Source organism: Triturus cristatus, chromosome 2_2 (genome assembly GCF_964204655.1).
Source record: "Triturus cristatus chromosome 2_2, aTriCri1.1, whole genome shotgun sequence".
NCBI classification, from domain to species: Eukaryota; Metazoa; Chordata; class Amphibia; order Caudata; family Salamandridae; genus Triturus; species Triturus cristatus.
This window is the reverse complement of record NC_140582.1, coordinates 756,877,530-756,901,770: the sequence shown is the minus strand read 5'-3', so window position 1 is coordinate 756,901,770 and position 24,241 is coordinate 756,877,530. Positions and strand designations below refer to the sequence as shown.

General features: G+C 44.9%; 1 protein-coding gene across 2 annotated transcripts in view; it reads left to right on the top strand.

Annotated features, from left to right (window-relative positions):
• Positions 1–5,860: 5,860 nt before the first annotated feature.
• The window catches only part of VPS37A (VPS37A subunit of ESCRT-I), a 431,421-nt gene continuing 413,040 nt past the window's right edge, over positions 5,861–24,241 (top strand). For both annotated transcript variants that reach the window (XM_085642012.1, XM_085642013.1), the window contains exon 1: positions 5,861–6,136. In XM_085642012.1, the coding sequence (XP_085498138.1) occupies positions 6,027–6,136 (110 nt within the window). In that variant the 5' untranslated portion in view covers positions 5,861–6,026. The remainder of the gene's footprint in view (positions 6,137–24,241) is intronic.

Here is a 24,241-nt window from a genome sequence, read left to right as displayed (position 1 = left end):
GAGTCAGGCGGAAAAGACTGCTGAGTGTAGGTAAGTTTCCAGACTATAAACCTAGAGAACTTTACTCCGGCTTCTCTCCTCTAGCCAATATTGCATTGAATAAAGATTAGAAAATGTTTTAGCAGACAGAACCTCAAGAGAAAAGTGTTTTTTTAAAGCATGCCCCTCCAGTTACGTATGGACACCAGCTAGCCTTGAACGTTTCCTTCACTGCACCCTGTTACTCAACGCTGTAAGGGATAGGCTTGGAGCGCGATTCTTTGCACTGGGACAGGTCTGCTTCCAGTGGAAAGCAGCCTTCTGAGGTTTCCTAGGAACTGAATGTCTCTTCTGCCATTGAAGCTCGCATGCTTTCACTTTTTATCCATTGCAGACCTAAAATGTTCTTTTTCTTCCTGGTTAATCTAGAATGTATATTATTGGACCAATGGCTGAATTACCAGTGTTCTATATTGAAACATGATATTAGGGGCACACTCACTCTCACACACACACTCTCACACTCACTCTATCACCCTCTCTCACACACACTGTCTCTCTCACACGCACTCTCTCACGCACTCTCTCCCATGCACTCTCGCACGCTTTCTCATGCACACTTTCTCGCACGCACACTTTCTCGCATGCACACTTTCTCGCATGCACACATTCTGGCATGCACACATTCTCCCACACACACATTCTCCCATGCACACATTCTCCCACGCACACATTCTCGCACGCACACTTTTTCGCACACACACTTTCTCGCACACACACTTTCTCGCACACACACTTTCTCGCACACACACTTTCTCACACGCATTCATTTTCACACTCTCTCTCACACACACTTTTTCACACACACACACTTTTTCACACTCTCACTCACACACACACACTTTTTCACACTCTCTCACACTCTTTCTCTCCCACTTTCTCTCACACACACACACACTCTCACACACACAATTTCTCTCACACACACACACTTATAAAGTGAAGTAAGAGTCACATTGGAGAACACTTAATGCAGAGGTTTTGTTTCATCTCGTGGACCAACTCTAATGCCTCCTACTTTTGTTTTAGGCTTGATCTAAGACAAGTCTTGAGGTGGATTGTGCACGTCCTAAATCTATATTTAACACAGTTGTTAAATCTTGCTGTTGCCTCAGGGCACACCTGTGTAAAAGAAACAAGCATTGGCATAGCCAATAGGTCTCGCCTTTGGGACCTTCTGTTACTCAACGCTGTAAGGGATAGGCTTGGAGCGCGATTCTTTGCACTGGGACAGGTCTGCTTCCAGTGGAAAGCATCCTTCTGAGGTTTCCTAGGAACTGAATGTCTCTTCTGCCATTGAAGCTCGCATGCTTTCACTTTTTATCCATTGCAGACCTAAAATGTTCTTTTTCTTCCTGGTTAATCTAAAATGTATATTATTGGACCAATGGCTGAATTACCAGTGTCCTATATTGAAACATGATATTGGGGGCACACTCCCTCTCACACACACACTCTCACACTCACTCTCTCACCCTCTCTCACCCTCTCTCTCTCTCTCTCTCTCACACACACTGTCTCTCTCACACGCACTCTCTCATGCACCCTCTCCCATGCACTCTCGCACGCTTTCTCACACGCACTTTCTCGCACGCACACTTTCTCGCATGCACACATTCTCGCACGCACACATTCTGGCATGCACACATTCTCCCACACACACATTCTCCCACGGACACATTCTCCCACGCACACATTCTCCCACGCACACTTTCTCGCACACACACTTTCTCGCACACACACTCTCACACGCATTCATTTTCCCACACTCTCTCTCACACACACTTTTTCACACACACACTTTTTCACGCTCTCACACACTCTTTCTCACACTCACTCACACACACACTTTTTCACACTCTCTCACACTCTTTCTCTCACACTTTCTCTCACACACACACACACACACTCTCACACACACAATTTCTCTCACACACACACACACAATTTCTCCCACACACACACACAATTTATCACACATACACACTTATAAAGTGAAGTAAGAGTCACATTGGAGAACACTTAATGCAGAGGTTTTGTTTCATCTCGTGGACCAACTCTAATTCCTCCTACTTTTGTTTTAGGCTTGATCTAAGACAAGTCTTGAGGTGGATTGTGCACGTCCTAAATCTATATTTAACACAGTTGTTAAATCTTGCTGTTGCCTCAGGGCACACCTGTGTAAAAGAAACAAGCATTGGCATAGCCAATAGGTCTCGCCTTTGGGACCTTCTAAGTATTTAGCTATGCAGCACAATATCCTTGGTGCAACAACATCAACTGTTGCATGGCTAAACACTTATAAGGTCCCAAAAGCGAGACCTATTGGCTATGCCAATGCTTGTTTTTACATATGCATTATGTTTCGTGTGCTTAATTATTTCTCTAACCCCCCCTATTGTGATTTCATACTACCTATATTGGATGTGTATTATGGCAGTCTGTATCTTTTTAGGTTCTGACCCGAAGTAACGGTGTTGCTGCTCCATCTGTTTTCTCCTGCTTTCGATGCTCTTCTGCTTCCGAGGTTCTACTGCCGTCGAGTCCCAGGTTCTTCAAGGTGGACTTTCTGCAGCTACTGATGGTTTTCTATTCCTGATGTTCAACGTTGTTCTTGGACTTCTTGTTTTAATTGAACTGTTTTACTCAACAAAGAAAGAGGACGTGATACTCTCTACATGACCTTTTATACTATGGTCTCTATGGTTGGTCACGTGATACCCTGGTGTTTATGGGTACTGTAGTTTTTCTCTTTATCTACTGTGTTTTTATTGGCTGCTGAGCATTTCTAATAAAGAAATGAGAAAGCATAATCCTAGCCTCCTTGTCTTTAATAGAATTGAAAATTCTTGTCACGTATGTTCGCAAATTTTGAACTCTATGTGGCACCATCGGAGGTTTTAGCTAAACTCAGCTTTGTAATTTAAAAAAAATAATCTTTTTATAGATATTATTCTGTTACTTTTGTTATTGTAATTTTCCCAAAATTAATTTTCAACCAGTTTCCAACTTGATATATTGTAAATGTTGATAATATTGAACAATTGAAACTTGAAGCTTCTAATCTGATAAGGGGGAATCAGCGTTTGCTGAGTAGCAGCATCCCAAAATCCACATAAAGCTTTGGAGTTTAATAGAGTTTTTAACTTAACTTTGCTTTTATTGTATGCCTGTATATTGGCTGTTTTATGTATTACTTGTATTGTTCACTTTTTAAGGTCTTACAGACCGAAATAAAGTTTGTTGGAATGGAATGGATATAGTAAGGAAACATTGCTTAATTTGTTGTGTATCTGTCCGGCCTTATTATCAATCAGGAAGAAACTCCTACGTCCATCCTTAAGACTGTTACAAATAAGATCATGTCGACTGGCTGTAATTAAGCTATTGGGAGGGATTCTGGTCCAACTAGCATTAAAGACTGTGAGTTTTTTGACCGTCACAGCTAAGGAATTGGAAACATTGAGCAAGCCTTCATAAACTCCTTTCTAATGAGTCACATGGGAATGTAATGGACAAATTTAAAGATCATAATGTTTTGTTTGGCACTTATGAACTTTCTTATACATATGCCTCTGTCTTCTGGTCTAGTTCCTAAGTATTAAATTGAAGCAATCCAGCTTGATAATTTGCAATTCAAGAGGAATGCACTACAATTTAGATCTTGCAGCAAATAAGCATATAAGATCAGTAAAAGAGTACTTAGACCAGTGCTTAAGTTGTAATAAGTGTAAATGCCTGGGCCATTATCAAGAGACCACTGCAACCTACACCACCCATTGCCCCTGCCAGCGCTGCCAATGACAGAACCAAACCAGCTACTAACCATCACACTCCTACAACTGTGACAATTCTTACTATTCCAGTTCTCCAAAGCTATAGGATTAGCATGAGCAGCAGGTTTTAGTCATTTTTATGTATATTGAGGCTGCCCGCGGCAGACGCAGTGTGCCCACTTAGGAGGGCAGCCACCCTAGTGCCACATTAGGCACGGCAACAGGACTAGTGGTTGGGACCCTCCGGGAGTCCCCAAAGTCTGGCACGAGCCACACATCACTTCCAGCGCATTGGTGGGTGGGGCAAAGTACTTATACCTGCCCCCGCCAATCGGGCTTTCCTATTGTGCCTCCTGGCCACGCCATCTCCATCCTTACTGCATACCCGGCGTGTCGGCTGGGGTTCGAAGCTAGGGTAGGAATATGGTAACTTGTTAATTTGTGTTGCAGGCTGAGTTACATGGCAATCCAGAGGCTGAATGGTACATAGGTGTACCCTCTTCAAGTGCACAATAGGGGTGCATATGCCAACCAACCCCAGGAGTCTTTATGGTAGGACCCTGGAGGAAAACGACGGCGCCCCGCTAGTCCTTCGAGCGGTTGTAAGCCTGAGCAACCAGGGGCTTGCCTGGACATGCGCCACCCCTAAAAAGGCATGAGTAAAGGGATGGAATGGTGGTCCACGGTATTTAAGGGGGATAATCCCCACTAAATGGTAGCACCGATTGGGTTGGCCACGGTGCAGTTTGCTCATCAGGCGGGCAGGGCAGCTTAGGTTAGTCACCGCTTGAACTGCCCTTTAATCGCCCGTAAATTGACCCACCACGTTGGCATATTTCTTGTATGAAATAAACTTGCACCAATATGTTTCCCAACAAACAAGTCGTGTGTGTTTATTTGTTGTGTGCATGCTATATTCTTAATGTTGGGTGAGTTGCCTATATTGGCACTATGAATTAGTAATCAAGTGTTGTTGTGCTCACTCTAAATCAGGCAAACAGCCCACCATGTGGCAGACTGTCGTAAGTGCCAGTGCCGAACACCACTTGCTCAAATGAAGCACTGACTTAGACCACTTACGAAGTTTAATACACAATAAATTCTTGCATATCCTACATCGAACTTTAAAGATACCAATTTTGATTATGAGCAAAATGAAAGTTTGTATTTCTATGCACACTGTGATGCCACGGCTCTCATGCGAGAACACATTTTTATTTTTTATAGTCAAAACCTCTCACAGCTCATCTCATTTTAGACTTTTAGGTTGCTTCTTTATGGTCTCTGTATGATACAAGAATTGAATACAGGATTGCATTTTATAATCACACTCCAACAGTGATATTTTCATACAATGGCTCATCATTAAGCACTGCTAGTTAGATGTATGCTGTGATGCATTCGTTTTTTATACAATAATTAGAGTTCAGCTTTTATAGATGACATTTTTTTTTTTGTATCCATTTTACATGATTTAAAGTTCAAAAAATGTCATCGTGCTTCCCTGTCCCTGCAGCTATTATCCACTTCACCGATTGTTGCACAATATTCAGTTACTTGTGGTCTGTGATTCATCGAAGGAGAAATCTGGCAAGTTTGAACCAGCTGTGTTGAAAGGATTTCCTCCACTGTGTGCAAAACGGATTTGAGTATATAATCTGTTGTTTTTACTACAGTTTTAACCTAGTTATGTAGCACTGTTTTACTCGTAATGAATTGATATTGTATTTTTTAGTATGCTTTTATGATTTCCATTGTGAAAATTGAATAAAGCTAATTGAATCGCCTAGAGCGAAGAAAAGGGAGGACTATGCTAATAGCCACGTTAGAATACGGCAGAACAGAGCGATATTTGAATACATTATTCCGCAGGAGTTGGTGTGTGGAGTGTATTGCTGAGAACATACTAGTCTGTTTTCTTAAGTAAAAATACATTGATAAAGCTGTAAAAGCGTCACTGTCTGGGCGGAGATAAAGTTCTTACACAATTATTTGACTACGCAGCTCCGCAGTCCTTCTTCTGTTTCAGCGCCTTAGCAGACAACATACAGGAGTCCTTCTTTTGTGTTTGAGTAAAATCTGGTTCATTCTGAGGTTTGGGTGGGAGGACGCTAAAACGTCACGGTCGGGCGTGCCCCGGATTGTGTTGACATGGAGATAGGATGACAGTGGATAGCACAGTTTAAGCCCTGCACGCGCTTCTATAAGAACATGAGTTGGCTTTTCCGCAACGATAAGGGGGGCGGCCCGCTGCCCCCGCTTACCAGCTTACAGCAGCAACGCCAGCGACAGATAGAGTCCCTCAGAGCCTCACACAGCACGTAAGAATGAGATCGCCCTCACTGTTTCCCCATTACCTTGTTTTGTGCCCCTTTGCCATTAATGTGTCATCTTTTCTGTTTGGGGTTTGCACCCTTTTCTGTGTTTTTAGTTTTAGTGTACCTCATGCCTTGAATGTTTTCCCTCCACCTGAAGTGATTGTATGACATGGGTTTTCCTCGAAAGCCCTGGGTGACCCCCTTCCTCATGAAGCCAATATCTCGGACTTTACTGTTTGACACTGTGGTCATTAAACGGTTTCATTGGAAATGTGAAACTAAAACAAAATGTATCCACTTCAGAGGCGTAGCAAGAGCTTGTGGCGCCGGGGATATCCCTCAGATTGCCACCCCTGGGGTTAGAGCGTGGAAGGGGGGGAGTTGCTGGGGAAAAAGGACGGCAAGCACTTGAAAGAGGACCGAGAGACACGTAGTATCGCCGCTAGTAGTTACCTCGATCATGCAAGTTACATACATGACACGGTCCAAGGCTACACAGTTGAATACACCGGTGACTGGCAGTACTAAAGAGAACACACAGACTGCATGATTCTATCTGGGGGCTCAGAAAAACCGCATGTGACATCCATCAGAGAGTTGTGTGAACAATTACCTGGTAATCCCCTCAGCACAATGCAAACATGCACATACATGACACTGTTCAGAGATCCATCATCTACAGCTGACATTAAATGACCATTCATCATGGTCCCCCCATTAAAGCATTACACTTTGTGATCTTCATGGTACATGTTCTTTGCAGCAGGCACATTAACCCTCTGTGCTACCTTTCGAAGAGTCAACCCTTCCACTAGACAAAACTCGGATCGCTCTCTCTAGGAAGAACATTGATCACCGAAGTTATCATGCCATTTTTATTGTTTCTGAAAATTGCTGGATGCCAGGAAGGAGACAGCAAGTTTTTTTTTAAACCATAATATACTTGCAAACACTACGCACCCACCCGAAATAGGTACCCAGTGCAGTCAAACCGTTCGCACCGCCCTTACCTGCTCAAGGTTCATGTGACCTCAGTGACAGAGTCACAGGGACTGGATGACTGTTGCTCTAGGGTGTGCTGCTTCGTAGGCGTGCCCGCAAGACTGGAGATGAACTTCAGTATGGATTGTGGTGGACAGGCCTTCAAGGTTAACTCACAATTGACACCACTAGGGTACACCTGCTTGTGCTAAGACATCAAGCCTTCTAAGGTCTAGTGGGACCTTCTAAGGTCTAGCATGGGAATATGCTCCCTCAGTAGAGTGGTCTGGTGGACTGGTCATGAAGGCTGAACCCAGTTCCCCAGTTCCAAATTTGACAGCTCTGGCCATAGTGCCACATCCTCTCCCCCACTGAACACCATACTGCCCCACTGAGAGAAACTCGCACTGCCTTCAGCTACAACCTAATTGTGCCCGCTATAAACACTTGGATGTGGCTCAATCAAATTATGCACTTGATAAGAGTAATATGCTGCCTAAAAAAAAAAAACAAGTAAACGCAAACACTGATAGGGAATGCAAGATGAAGTAAAACATGTGAAATGTAAGCAGAAACAACATGGTTACCTTAACGACCTCTCACTCACTATTCAGAAATCAGCGAGTGGTTTTACCTGAAAAGTTAAGGATGACTACCGGGCCCGAAGGGAACCGTTTCAATGTCCATTGCTTATATCCTTACAAAACGTAAGCAGTATGGTTTAAAAAGACCACATCCATAAATACAGAGCCATGGTACACATTTTGTTTTCCAATCCACCCATCAACCAGGTATTGCAGTCCCTCCAAGAATGGTACACTTTCCCACCTGGGGACAACAATGCTGTTCAAAGAGAGACTAGAAAACAAAAGTAGCGCTTCACTGGCAAACTCTGTAAAGTGAGGCTAATGTATTTGGATGTGAATAAAGCCAATCTGGCCACTTTGCAAGCACTCTGTCTTGCTTTATTTAGTTATGTATTTATTTTTCATATTTAAAACCTTCTATTTCTCTCCATCCCGCTGCACTTTGGAATAGAAAAATGTCAGAAAGAGGGCTTTTCACGCAAGAGTGTTTTTTCTTTTTTGGATCCATTTCACAGGAAACCAACTAAATGAAAGAAGGAAAGAGAGGTTGTGAACAGTTTCTTCAAGTTACGGTTTTCAGTAAGTGAGGAGCAAGACAAAGAGAGGGAATAATAGGAAGAGAGTGGGGGATAGCTGCCAGCACAAAAAAGAAGAGGACATTGCCCGAGTCCTATTCCTTCTCTGCCCGTCCCCGAACGTCCACGAATGCAAGCCGAGCCTTATCTGAATGCCTTTGTCCGCCCCCAAAATAGTGCCACCTGGGGCGGACGGCCCCCCCTAGCTACGCCACTGATCCACTTGATGACTTCACGTGCGGCATTGAGCAACACACAGAGCGAGGAACACCGCATGACTTTACCACTCATCATTTACAACGCAGTGCCTTAAGACGCTATGCATTTACCATGCATCCCTCAAGGTAAATGTAATATATTGTATTGCAAAGGACGCAGCACTCCAGAGTAGAGTTTAAAGAATGTTATTTCTCGCAACCCTCAACCAACACGTTTCAGCTCTCCCACGGCATGGTTCACGGTTAGTGAGTCCTTTCTCTATTGCACATTAAATACCCATGTGGCTTTAATGTGGCATTATGGGATTTGTAGTGCTATTAGAAAAAAATAGCATTACAAATCCCATGTTGAGCGCACCGGACTTGTTGGGATAACTTTGTGGATAAAATAAATATATCCTATATATATATATATATATATATACACACACACGCACGCAATTAGACACAAACTTTGGGGGGCTGAGACTCCCAGCCAGGGCCAGCTTGAGCACTGATGGTGGCCATTACAACAGTCTTTTTTGGTGCTCTCCTCCCTCATATCCTCCGCCTCCTCCATGAATTCCCTTACTACCACTTTCCAACAGTGCACCTCATTTCTCCATAGCCTCTGTCTGACTTACATTAATTTTTTTTATAGTGTTACTCATAGTTTACTCACACTCAGTTTTGTGATCTGCATGATACATGTTCTTTGCAACTGACACATTAACCCTCTGTCGTGTAGTTCCTTCAAACCTATACAGGATCTGCGCGTTTAGACAACATTCACTATGGGCTTGGTGTCCAGACTGATTCCAGACATCCCCACCGGTTATGTTGGCCTGTGTACCAGCTAGCTCACAGTAGAACTAGAAACTCCTCTTACCAAGTAGAGAATAGTTCTGGGCAACTATCGAACATGACAACCCTGATCCCTCAGGACCGTGGAAACAGTGCAATACTTTTCGCTCAGTCACTCATGCTTGCTTTGTCTCAAAAAGATACCCAGAATAAACAATATCAACGTTTTTCAATAAGCATTTATTGAACATTCGGCATTCTAGTGTAAAATAGGTGTGCTGGAACAACAACTAGATAGAAACAGATATAAATAATTAGAAGCACTAAGAAGGTAAAAGGATGGTTGATTTCTACCATCTTGCTATATCCATGAATACAGGAAGTATATAACATACATGATAATAAAATGCATACTCCTACAATGCTACCCTAACTAGATGTACCTAGCATGTGTGTAGTTGTTAAGCCAAGAATCCCTCTAGGATAAAGTCAATCCCATTACCTGAAGTGAGAGACTGTGGGACCCCGTCTTGGTCTCGAGATGGACACCACACAAGAGATGTTAGACCACTGCATGTTGGAACATCTGCATGCAGGAACCTCAGCGTCTCACGTCAGTGTGTCGGCAGGGAAGCCCTGATCTCCTTTCACTATCTCAGCAAGATGTAATGTTTAGATACCAAAAGGTATCCCCACGGGTTCTATCTTGCTATGCCATTGTCGGACTTAAGATGACGTCGGGAATGAACCTTGTACATATTTATTATGCAGGAGATGGTAGTCCTGCTAAGTTTCCAAGAATCCTCATGCATAATGTATGAGGCTATTGTTCAGGGAAAACCCCCACTAACTGTAAACAATATTGTAAGTAGGTAAAGGGTCAGTACTAGCAGCCCGTTATGTATGTGAAGTAGGGACAAATATAGGTGAAAGGTTGGGTTGTTACCTGGGCCTATATTGGGGTACCTGTATGGAATATAACACCCACTCCTCATCCGACTGGACAATATAATTAAATTCTAATGTGCTACTAGGCTGTCTAGGCACTGGTACGCAAACAACTTCAGTAAAACAATAGTTTTACTAAAATGCAAGAAACTAAAATTGTCACTGAAACAATAACTCTGAGTCCTTATGTATAGTTTGAACAACTACAATCATTCGAAAGCCATTCAGGTCATTAAAAGTGTCAATTGTTTTGGAATTCTAAATAGGAGTATATTTAAAAAAGGCCAAATTTTTCCCAGCACACAACAAGCCAAATGTTTATGTTTCCTGGCTGGTAGACGCAACATCGCTGTTGCCTTCATTCGCAGAAGAAAATCCCTGTAACACCTCGCAGATTACGTCAGTTGAGCATAGATGATCTTCTGTACTGCCTGTAGCCGATGCTGGGGCAGCCTGTGCGCCATCCAAAGCCTAAGTGTTAGTGGAGGAGCCGGTATCCATTCCAACAGGAGCAGAGACTTCCTGTGGTGGCTCTAAGAATGCAGCCATCAACATAGGAATACGATGGGGACACTGCAGAACATAGGCCGTTATCGGGTCCAGTAAGGCATCAACGTTCGGTTGCGCAGCTGATTGAAGTGTCAGACAGAGATCCAACACGCATTCTTCTCCGCAGAACAGGCATCCGAGAACAGGTAAGATGCAGTCCATCCAGACTGGTCTAACTGACAGGAACCAAGAGGCACTGAGTTCCCGTAGGCGAGGTGTGCTCCAATGTTTTACCATGCGATCATGGTATTTGCACTCCAGGAGTGCTTTTTCTCCTTGGTGACTGGGACGTCCATTGCATAGCAGAAAAATTGCGATCAGGATACCTGCTATTAGAAACAGGACCAGCGGAACTTCTAAAAAAAAATGCTTCTTAATACGGAGTGTATAAAGTTTGATATAACTCCGAGGACCATCTGAAAGGTGCTTAACAGTCCCGAACCTATGGTCTTAAATCGGTGGACTATACCCGTCATATCAGACATGTTAAAGATATGATTTACTGTTTCTGTGAAATGGAAGGGGCAATTCGTACGTATGAGTGCCTGTGTCTCTGCTGATGACCTTGCTATTTGGAGATCAAAAGTCTCCCGGGCAGAGGTTAAGAGCACTGTTTTCTGTAGAAGCATGGCTTTCATTCTGCTCAGAGTATCAAACCGTACAAAGCAAACATTCAATGAAGGCCATAGCGGCGCCTCCCTGATTGTGTGTGTCAGTGGAAACAATACTTGCTAGTGACCCTGTAGCTCATGGTGACTAGATATGCAATGCCCGGAAGCTTCCCACAACAACCTTGATCATTCAGCATCAAGTAACTCCCATTTGAAAGTAACCTGAATACTGGGGTAATCACGGCTGCTGGGGTACCCCTCAAGTGACAGGATAGGTTTGCTACTGAACCATTGCATGCCCCGTGCAGCATGATATCCTGGCGTATGAGAGATCCACTTAAAGCAATCTCACAGTTTGTACCGCTAAGTAACACTTCTAGATCCCCACTCCTGCATCGAAAACTTTACTGTAATTCCCAAGAATCCTTGATGAAATTCCTACCCATTTCTTCATATCTGCCTGCCTGTTGTTGTTCTAGGCAAACTGACACTGGAAAGTTGTGACCAGTAAAGTTATATGGCTGTGGATTAACCACTCTCTGGACGGTGACTCTGCCACAGGAAAAAGTAATCTGTCCAGTTTTTCAATACGCAGCGCTGAATATTTTGCTCCCCTCTGTGCCATTTTTATCTTTTTTTCCGTTAGATTGTATGTAGAAAACAAGGACGTACTGTTGATAAAACGCCAAGGCACATAACCTGCGCGCAATGATTGCAGCGTCCAGCTCAATAACATAATAGAACGTAATTGCATTGCCCGTGCTGTAGTATGGACAAAACTTTGTTCTAGTACATCAATAGCAGAAGATACAATGTTGCCCAGTGATTAAATCCTGGATGTTAATGTAGTTATACTTTTGTCAACTACGGCTAACGCCTTTTCTAAGTTAATCCTATTTATTTCTCGTAGTCTCTCCGCTGCTTCTTGTTGGGAGATTTTACAAATTTCATTGTAGACAGCATATAAAACGTTTTTGACTTGGCTTTCTGGGACCTAATAAAAAATTCAGTAGGTCCACATCCTCTGTAAGTAAGGATAAGTGTTTTTTCACCTGTGGTAGTGTTGAGGTCTTTAGCCAATCGAGGCATAACTTCCCAACACTGTATGATGTCACCACCCCAGGATGTTCTCTTTGTACATAGCGTGTGTCTGGACTATGAGTACTGAACCCTTCGGTGGTACCCCTGAATCTTTCCTGACATCTATTGGTGTCTGTGGGCCAAACCAACCATCCCTTCCAATTGGGGTCCGATCTATTGTATTGTAAAATGTCATCTATTGTAGGCCTGTCTTCTGCTGTAAAAGTTTCCTCGCTGTGTGACGGTGTTGGAATCAGAGGTGGTTCAAATCCTTGTTTTTGGCCATTCCAAGATAGGAGGTCTGTTGCACAGTATCATGAGGAATGAGGCATGCTCTAAATGGCCAATCTCTAGAACCCCAGACTGATTTTAAGTTTGTTTAGTGTCTTTCCATAAGTCGAAACCCTGTCCAGAAAGTTGGGTAATAAAGGAAGCAGAATAAATCTGTTTGGTGTTAGTCAGCATATTTTTCTGTGCGGACGTCGGTGCAACCTTATAGTAATATGAAACATTAAACCCTGAAAACGTCTGTGCAAATATTTTCGAACAATCTTTCAGTGGTGTGGGGCAATGTTCCTAATGGTGATATGTAAAAACATTCCTAGGGGTACTGGATTTGTGTAAAAAATGATGACCATAATGTTGATTACAAAACATGGTGTTAAAATCTGGTGTGTCTTCTAGCATTTCATTGCTAGAAAATGCGACAGATTTTTCCAAATCAGACAACATATTGTTTACAGTTTCAGGCCAAATATATCATAATTAACCGTGTCCCATACTATACCATCCGGTATAGTAACTGCTGTAATGTTCACTGATGGCAAGTCTCTTTGTTCACGATGTGATGAGACATGCGGTTTCAGGTTCAAGTTCACTTTTGAGGCTGCAGAGCTTTGGTGAAGATAAGTTCAATTAAGAAGTAAGCAAATAACAGTTACTTAGCCAATTCAGAAAAGAAAGAAAAATATCCCGGTGATTATCCAAAGTTCTATCCAAGGTGACACCAGGTAAGTCTTTAAGAAAAATGAAGAAGTCTTTGACTTGTTGACGAGATTTTGGGGCTGGCGTCGTTTCAGGTTCACTTGGATCCAATGAAAAGGTATCAAAGTTGATGAAATAGCCAGATGCAGTTCAATCCATTTTTGGTAGCTCCGCAGGTTTTGTTGAACTTGTAGATGGTTCTTGTTGAGGCATGTTTATGTAGACCTCAGTGTTAGGTCGAATTGAAATTTCTCTTTGATTTTGATTTTGATTTTCTATTTCAAGAGGAACGAGTTCCATGGCATTGTTGCATAGTCCATCATTCCGTATAGGAGACTTTTGAAACTTGATGAGCCTTTCTGTCTGAACTTCCTGCATGGTACCGAGAGGAGGGTGTCGGCTACCCATGAGCCCACTAGGCCTACTATTCAGTATCGGCCACATTGTGTGGTTTGATCCGATCAGTGGAGACAAATCTCTTCTCATTTTGTCTGACAAGAGGCGGCAGAAGTACAGTTCCTGTTCCTTCAACAGCCAGGAAAGGTACAGGCTTTCTGTTTGATGGTCCAATTTCCTTTTTGTCTGTTATCTTTTTTTCTGACCAGATCCCCGACTTTAGGTATCCAGAAAGGTCTTGCTGTGACTGACTTGACTTCCCTAGTGGCGGTCTGTTTTACCTGCACATTGCTCTGTAGTGTAAAACAGCCAAACGTTTATTGAAGTCAAAAGGTTTCTCATCCTCCACTGTGCCTTCACAATCAAGATCAGGTACCCATATTCTCGTCCCAAATAGGACCACATAAAGAGTGACACACCCTAGAAAACTTCTAGGCATATTGTTGAGGGCCCACTGTACCCCATATAAGTGATTGACCCAACTACCACTCAAACCTAATACTCTAGCTGTTAAAGATTGCTTTAAGTCCCGGTTTTTCCTCTCCACAACCAAATTTCCCTCTGGATGGTACGGAGAGGAGTACCGCAATGCTACACCCAAACCTCCCATGGCTTCCTTGTAAGTCCTAGAGCTAAACGCGGGGCGACGGTCAGATTGTAATGTGCCAACTGCGTATGTCCCTACAAAGACTCGCATATCTTTGATAACAGTTTGAGTGTCAGCCGAGCGCTGAGGCCATACCCATACGAATCTCTAGCAGGAATCCATGCAACGATGATGTACTTGTAAGCCCTGTCAGATTGTAAGGGGCCCCAGTGGTCCAAATAGACACACGCAAGTGTTTTGTCTGATATTATTAATAGTGTCTGCACTGGATGTGTTATGGTGGAACCCCTCATCTGTTGACTGATGTCGAACTTTAAGACATAATCTTTGGTCTGCTTTGGTAACCCTGGCCACCAACAGCGTTGTTTCAGTAAAGAAACTGTCGCCACAACTCCTGCGTGCGCAGAACCAAGACTCTTGTCTTCAGCTAAAATTAAGCCTAATCTGCCATCCATGTTTGGTATTACTCTATCCCCCACTCCTGGATTCCGAGCAAATGGAACATTGTTTGCAACGAACTAGTGGGAGTACTTGAGTGGAAAACCTTTCAACAATGCCTTATTGTCTTTGTGTGAGGCAATGACAGCTACCATTATCTGACTGTCTATTCTCGTTTTTGAACGAGTGATTGCAGCTACGGACGCAGTTCCTTCTGCCCCCTTCGCGGCTTCATCAGCCAATCAATTCCCTTCAATGTGAACCCCATCACGTTGATGACAGCATGTGTATCACGTGAGCTCTTGGTAGCTCGTTTTTCAACTCTCTACCTGTTCCCATAGCATTTTATGCTTAATTGTGCCACCTTTTGAATCCTTGAAACCCATTCTATCCGCAATAGTGAAGATATTCATTGTATGACTGGACACAGTAGAAGGAATCGCACACAATTAGTGTGGGGAATTCTCGATCCTTATTAATCTTTGTCAGTAAAAGAGCTTTCAGTTCTAGCTGAGCTGTGCAGTCTCCTAGAGACTGAGTTTTTGTAACAGCTTGGATGGAACTTGCCAACCTGCATACGACCTTTAACAATCGCACATGCAGCGCTGTATTGTTTACTTCGAATGGCCGGCTGAACCGAACCGTCAGTGTAAATTATGTATTTGTGCTGATCTAGAAGCATTATTTCATTCGGGAGAGGATATTCTTGTTCATATTGCAGAAATGCCTGTGTTTTCAGACTTGGGTCGTATCTGTATTCTACGTCTGATGCAATGAGAGAATTAACCCATTGTATCCATCTCGGATGTAAGGCTTTAGCATTTGGAACATTCACCTTTGTAGCAGCCTCCAAGGCCGGTACTGGAATCACAACAATTATTCGTTTCCCCTGAGGCAGTGCTTTTTCTCTCACTACGGCTGTCTGTACGGCTGTCAGAATTTTTTCTGTAGATGCAAAACGCATCTCAGCGTTTGTGTACAAATATGATGTGTATGCTATGGGTACTATTTCGCCTTCATTATATGTTAAGTAGGTGTACCCAGATTGACCCGCAACTATACGGATCACTAGGTTGCGGACATTTACTCATGTTTATAAGTGTTTAGATGCTATCATGTCAGCTTGTAGGGAACAAAGGATATCTGTGTTCCTGTGTCCATTGCCTAACTGAAAAATCAGGTCTTATGAGGTCGTAGAAAGGTTTAACCCTTTCTGCGTAATCCAAAATGTATTTGGTCAAAATTCAGGAATCCTAGTATGGATTTAAAATTTTCAGTGATTTTGGCGGTTGGAGAAGAGCACACTTTTCTAAAAAATTAGCTGCCAAGCTTTTCCCTTCACTTGAAAGCTCATATCCCAAAAACAGGACACTGAGGTGGGCTATTTTTGATTTTATTTTAATTAAACTTGTAGCCCTCGGAGGCAAATCCCAAAATTATGGAACTGACTCTGGTTAAGTGGTGTTCCAGGTCACCACCCGTCAGATAAATATCATCTACATAGGTAAATACCGCCTTATCCAGATTCTAAAGTAATTCAGTTACCCTGGCGGAAAACAACCCCGGGCTGTTCTTATACCCCTGGGGGGCGTCAACAAAATTGATGTGGGACATCAGCGCTGAGAATGCTGTCAAATATCAGTGCTCAGGTGCGATATATTTTGGAAGAAAAATCCATGTGAGATATCTAGAGTTGTTTTGTATTTTTTCCGCACAATGTTATTCATCAATGCGGCACTGTGTGCGATCTGTACTGCAAATGTTTTTGTGCACGAGTTCAGATGTCTATAGTCTAATACTAGACAATATGAATTATCGGGTTTAATTATGGGAAACAAGGACATTGAAGAGGTGCAAGTTTCAATTACACCCTGGTATTCAAGTTGATCTAAGATCTCCCTGACCTGTTTTTTCACTTCCTGTTTTATTGGATACTGTCTCTGTGGAGTTGGAGTAGATTTCAGTGGTATCACATGGTGAGCTGACTCTTCGTCCCACCCAACATGGTTGTGATGTAGTGCAGGAGCAAGGGCTACTGCCCACTCCCGCGGGTATGTGTGTTTTAAATATTGGGGAACGAGGTCGGAAAAAGCTGGCATCATTACCGTTTCTCCCTTTGGGCAATCCATAGCAATAGCAGGTAGCCAATTTCTTTTAGCTTAAAGAATGACGTAGCCAAAGTTAGGTTCTCCTAAAAAATACCTTTAATATTTCTGGGCTTTTCCCCTTCCATTTGGAGTATTATGTCATGCAACCTATGTGGGACGCTTACCCTAGTATCGGGTTTTTCCACCGTGATATATTCACTCTGCTCCACTGTCACCAGAAATTCCATCAGGTTCCAGCGAGCTATTGTTACTTCTGCTGCACTGTCTAGCATCGTCAGAGCCCATTCCCCGTTCAGTAGTTGAATCCTCGTAATTCTGGGGATGTCTGAACTTAAGACCTGCTACTTTCTTCTTTTTGAATTGAGGTTTTGGCTTTTCTTCCTTTTTGAATGCGTAGTCTGTAGTGCGTTGTTTGCCTCTGGACTTTGTACGCTCTTCTTGTCTGTGTTCTAACCATCCTTCCCTCCCGTAGTTTTTTGTAAACCCTGAAATTTTTAAAATTTTATCTCTATTCCTAAGGTTATACCTCCTTTCGGAGGGCTCCTGCTGAGGAGACCTACCTCTGGATTGAGATCTATTCTTTTGTAGTTTATTATCCCATTCGTTCTTTGAAGAAGCTGGTGTTTGCTTGGTGTGTTCTTTTTCTGGACCTCCCATTAGTTGAGGTTTTACTGGTCTAGCTCCCAAACTATCTCTACCGAATTCTGCATAAGCAGTTTCAATAATTTTAGGTAGTTCTGTCTCCTGTTGTAAAGAAGTGAAATCTCTCAGGCGTTGGCGTATTGCCACTGAGGCTGCGTCCTCTTTAATGTTTGCTAATATTATAGCGGATACCTGGGCAAAGTTACTTAGTAACTTCACCCCTAAGTTCAGAGCTAGTTCTGCTCCATACTTGTTCTGTATTTGTCTTAGTACATCTGGTGATGAAGGGCTACCATGAGTTCTGGTATATATTGCAGCGCAGACTGTACCCCAAGAAGTACAATCCTCTATCGGGGGGGGGGCTATCCCTATCAGCAAGCAAATTGTTAGCATTCTATGCTTTTCCTGTGGACATGTGTGTGGAAATACTGCTTCCACCTGTGTTATTTTTTGAGGTAATCAGAATGGCATTTATTCACGTTTAGTGTGCATTTTACCCATCACTGTGTGTAACGTTTGTGGTGTAATTTTGGTTGTCCATGTTTGAATAGGACCCGTTTGTATAGTCGTGATTGGCTGGAGTGTGTTCTCATCACAAACTGCGTCATGTTTCTGTAAAGTCTGATTAGTTCTTTGGAAAGTGTACGTAGGTCTCCTACTGGCATTGGGTCAATGTCAGGATTTGGTCAATAGGTCGCTAGTACCGGCCATGTTGCTTGTCTCTTCGTGTGGGCAGAGTCTTACTTTATTTCTTGTAAGGGGGAGGGTGCCTTTAAACCAGTATATATGCTCCTGGAAGTGAGCGGAACTTCAATGTCCTCATACGGACAATATTCGTACGGTATGTCATCTTCTATGTAGTAATGAAATGTTTTTGTTCATGCATCTGCCTGTGGGAATCGAACCCATGAATAGAATACCTCTGTTCCATATGATTCGTGTGCCTCAATCACAAAGTTTACTGGCCCAACCCTAGTTTTAAACCATATGAAGCTAGTTTTAGGGTGATGGCATTTCTAACATTTTCTGAATATGTATTGCATCTGCATATTCTTCTTCCTGGACTGTTATATGGAGTTCACACACAGTGTCATCCTGCTCAGTCATTGTTTTTAGTAAGAAGAGTTTTTCAAGGGAACTGAGATAAGCTGTTATGCTCAATAGGAACAATGTGTCCTTCAAGTTGATTAACCAACAGCCAATACATAGGATTTTTGCCTACTCAGATGCCGCGTATTTTGTTCCCTCCCACTCCAGACGTCTCTGGGGAAATGTGAGTAAGGGTCTCTGATAATAGCATGACTGAACTACTTAGTTTTAACTGTTAAATAAGTACCCAACCAACACTGGCAGCGCCATGTCGTGTAGTTCCTATAAAACCTATACAGGATCTGCGTGTTTAGACAACATACACTATGTGCTTGGTGTCCAGACTGATTCCAGACACACCCACGGGTATGTTGGCCTGTGTACCAGCTAACTCACAGTGTCACTAGAAACTCCTCTTACCAAGGAGAGAATAGTTCTTGGCAGCTATCAAACATGACCACCCTGATCCCTCAGGACCATGGAAACAGTGCAATACTTTTCGCTCAGTCACTCATGCTTATTTTGTCTCAGAAAGATACCCAGAATAAACAATATCAATGTATTTCAATAAGTATTTATTGAACATTCGTCATTCTAGTGTAAAATAGGTGTGCTGAAACAAGCACTAGACCGAAACGGATATAAATGATTAGAAGCACTAAGAAGATAAAAGGATGGTAGATTTATACCATCTTGCTATAACCATGAATACAGGCAAGTATATAAAATACATGATAATAAAATGCATACTCCTACAATGCTACCCTAACTAGATGTACCTAGCATGTGTGTAGGTGTTTATCCTAGAGGAATTCTTGGCTTAAGTCAACCCCATTACCTGTAGTGAGAGACTGCGGGACCCTGTCTTGATCTCGAGTTGGACACCTGTAACGCCCTGAACGTCTCAGGATCGTTTAACAGACACGATAATGAGGACGCAACCACTTGTGAAGGGTTAGTTATTTTAATGAAGGCAAAAACAATACAACGAATAAACAAAAGTTATAGTCACTGGAATCCTCCAGGCTAAGTACGTTACCAGCCCACAGCACGGATGGTCCTAACCGTCCTCTGCATATACGCCGATCCCGGCGTATGCCAACAGAGGGCAGAAATGAAATGGCCGACAATGCCAATCGGTAGGCTGTGAGGGGCACGACGAGTGTTGGGGAGAATCGAGGAGTCAGGGAAACACCCAGCCGGGGTCTCTACCTGAAGGGAGCAGCCGCTCAACCTCCTCCTCAGACTGCACCGGGACGCGGAGTCACCTCCTGGTGATGCGTCACCGTTACCCCAATCAAAAGCAAGAAGACTGAACCGAGAGCAGCCGCTCGATCGATCCTGTGGACTTCCGAGTCTGTAACGCGGCAAACACCTCCTGGTGTGCGTTACAGCTGGCAGTCCCTGTATCTCTGGTCGGGCTGGGAGTTACGACTCCAACCAGCAAAAGCGCCACTGCGCTTTGACTCAGCCGAGTCAAAAAGCGAAGCTCAATGGTTGACCGGTAGAGCTTCCGGGTCCTTCACAGGTGATGATGGGGCAAGACACGGCCCAGGGAGTAACGACTCGACCTACCTCCGTTCTTGCCTTACTGGAGCACCACTCCGGAACACTGCTCTTCACGAAGCAGGTACGTCGGTGTAAACACAATATCCGACAGCCTTGTACCTCCCGGTTCCTCCTTTTATAGGGCGTGTTTTCCTTGAGTTATGTAACAGCTCTCCTGTTTACATAAGGGCGTGTTTTCCCTTGAGTTATGTAACAGCTCTCCTGTTTACATAAGGGCGTGTTTTCCCTTGAGTTATGTAACAGCTCTCCTGTTTACATAAGGGCGTGTTTTCCTTGAGTTATGTAACAGCTCTCCTGTTTACATAACCTCTCAACCGCTAAGCATCCTGGGAGATGTAGTCCGTTTACGCTGGTTACCGTTTTCCTCCCCTCGCATGACAGGAATTCTTGACAGTACATCCTCCCTCTCAGCGGCTCCCCACGGGTCCAGCGCTGGCAGGAAAACGCCGATGGAACAAGGAGACCAAGCGCGGAGCATGAACCCCTTCAGCCGGTTCCCATGATTGCTCCTCCGGGCCATAGCCTTTCCACGCAACCAGGTACCACAGCTTCCCCCTGCGCCATTTGGACGCCCGTATGCCCGACACTTCATACTCCACCTCCGACTCCACGCATACCGGCCTAGGTGTCCCAGACGGCTTGGAGGGTGCTGGTTTGAGCAATGATACATGAAAGACAGGGTGTATCCGCAATGACTGGGGCAAACACACCTTCACGTTCACGGGACCCATACACTTGGTAATGCGATATGGGCCCATGTACTTGGGATGGAACACACTGTTCTTTCGAAACCTCATGTTTCTTGTGGATATCCAGACGTAGTCTCCAGTGCGGTACAGTGGCCCGGGCCTTCTCTTCCTGTCGGCCGCAGCCTTGTATCGTCTCTTGGCCTCTATTAGGACAGCCCTTGAGCGCATCAACGTGTCTTTTATGTGTGCCACCCTGTCCGCTGTGGCGGGAATCCTGTCCTCTCTGAACGGATGTAGAAATGGCAAGAACCTGGGATGTTGGCCATAGTTGCTATAGAACGGAGATGACTGTGTGGAGCTGTGAGTGGCGTTGTTATAGGCTATCTCTGCAACCCATAGCAAGTTGACCCATTCTTCCCTGCCCTGGTCCACAAAACATCGCAGATACTGTTTGAGCGTTTGGTTCAGGCGCTCGGTTTGGCCGTCCGTTTGAGGGTGGTAGCTGGTGGACAGGGCGGTCTTAACATGCAGCGCAGTGCACCAAGTCTTCCAGAATTGCGCAGTAAACTGCGACCCCCGGTCCGACACGATCACCCCAGGTAATCCATGCAGTCGTACCACATTCTTTAGGAGTAGTGACGCCAATTCCCCGGCCGTAGGGACTCTCTTGCAGGGGATGAAGTGCCCCATTTTCGTCAAGTAATCCACCACCACCAGTATTGCCGTCATCCCCTGGTCTACCGGTAGGCCCACCACGAAGTCCAGTGATATGCTATCCCATGGTCTATCCGGGGTCGGAAGTGGATGTAAGAGCCCTTAGGTTCGGCCATGGTCGGCCTTCATGGTAGCACACGTAGGACACTCCTGTCCCCACCTCCTGACATCCACTCTCATGGTTGGCCACCAGAAATGCCGTCCCATGCTAGCCACCGTTTTTTCAAAGCCCAAATGACCTGCGCATGGAGAGTCATGGCACCAGATGAATGCTTGTTTCCTTAGCCTAGGCGTGGGTATCAACAGGCACCTGCCCTTCAGGGGTATCCCGTCCTTCAGCTGCCATTCTCTGTGACTGAGGAGCCACCTCCGCCATGCGAATGACCTGATCCCTCTCTTTATTCCCCTCAGGAAAGTATCCGGTTGGATAACCCCCAATACCATCCTCGGGGAAATGATGGAACGCTCGGTCGCGGGCAATGGTTCCTTAACTGCAGATTGACGGGACAGGGCGTCCGCCTTCCGGTTTTCCGTCCCCGGCCGATATGTGATGCGGAAGTTGAACCCCGCAAAGAAGATCATCCACCGCAGCTGCCTGGGAGAAAGGTGTCTTGTGGCCGTCATGAACTGTAGATTCCGATGGTCCGTGTACACCGATACCACATGTCTTGCCCCCATCAACCAATGCCTCCATTCGGTGAAGGCGTCCTTGATTGCGAGAAGCTCCTTCTCCGCAATATGGTAATTGCGTTCGGCGTCGTTGAGTTTGCGGGACATGTACGCAACGGGATGAAGCACCCCTGTGTCGTGGTTGCGTTGGGACAAGATAGCCCCCAGCGCCACATCCGAAGCGTCCGCTTCCACCACGTAGGGGAGATCCGGATCGGGGTGAGCCAACACCGGCGCCTTACCAAAGGCGCTTTTCAGGGCCTCAAAGGCTGTGTTCGCTTCAGGGGACCAGACAAACTCCTTGGACTTCCTCAGTAGCTGTGTGATTGGGGCCACCAATCCTGAAAATCCATCTATAAACCGCCTGTAAAAGTTGGCGAAGCCAATGAAACTTTGGACGTCCTTCACGCTTTGGGGCACCGGCCATTCTTTCACCGCCTTGATCTTTCGTTCTGCCATCTCCTGTCCCTCTGGACTCAGCATCACTCCGAGGAATTCCACGGACGTGACGTGGAAGTCACACTTGCTGAGTTTACAATACAGCTTGTTTTCCCTCAGCTTTTGGAGCACAGCTTTGACGTGGTGTACGTGCTCCTCCACACTGGACGAGTAGATGAGGATGTCGTCGATATATACGACCACGTAGATATCCAACTCCTCTCTGAATACCTCATTCAAAAAGTACTGAAAGGCTGCCGGGGCGTTGCACAGACCGAACGGCATGACGAGGTACTCAAAAAGGCCGAACCTGGTCTTAAAGGCGGTCTTCCACTCGTCTCCGTCCCTCATGCGCACCAGATGGTATGCCCCTTTCAAATCCAACTTGGTGTAGATACGAGCTTTCTTGACCTGTTCCAGCAGTACACTGATGAGAGGCAAGGGGTACCGATTCTTTATGGTTATCGCATTCAATGCCCTAAAGTCCACACAGGCTCTCAGCTCCCCATTAGCTTTCGGGATGAAGAAGAGTGGCGAGGCGGCCGGAGACTTGGACGGGCGGATGAATCCTAGCTTGAGGAGTTTATCCAGGTACCCCCGGAGATGCACGTTTTCAGGCTCCGTCAGGGCATACAGCCTGCCGCTGGGAACGCTGGCCCCTGGCACCAGGTCGATCTGGCAGTCAAACTGTCTATGTGGTGGTAGCACTTCCGCCTTCACCTCATCAAATACATCCTCAAAACTGTGATAAGCCTGGGGGAGAGCCACATCTTTTTCTGCCGCTGTAGCCACCGTCTGACTCCCGCTCTCATCTGCGTCAAGGGATTCCGTTCTTATTCCACAATGCAGGATGCAATACGGTGACGTCATTTCGACGCGATGTGTTGGCCAATCCACAGAGGGGTTGTGTTTCTGTAGCCACGGCAATCCCAATATGACGCCATATTGGGGCGCTCGGATGATGTTAAAATCGATTTGTTCCAAGTGGTTCCTCCCATATCTCATCGGAAGGACCCCCGTGTGCTGCCCGATGGGCCCCGTCACCAATCGCCTTCCGTCTACAGCATAGACGTCTTCGGGTACAGCTTTGGGAAGAAGCACTAGCCCTAGCCTGCATGCCTCGTTGTGGTCCATAAACATGCCAGTGGCCCCTGAATCCACCATGGCCACAACGGGTATCCACTGGTCATGCACTCCCACGTGCACCGTGAGAAACAGGTGTCGGTGTCCCTTAGTGACCGAGTTGGAGAGTGAAGGGATGGATGAGTGACTCCGAGATGCCCCTTCTTTGGTCTGGGAGTCCTCTAGTTTTCCGCCGGTATGTCCACCACAGCTGTTACCGACCGGTTGGCCCGTGAACGTGACGTCTTCGGTTTGGCAGGGCATTCACGTACGTAGTGGCCTTTTTTGCCACAAGATAGGCACAATCCTTG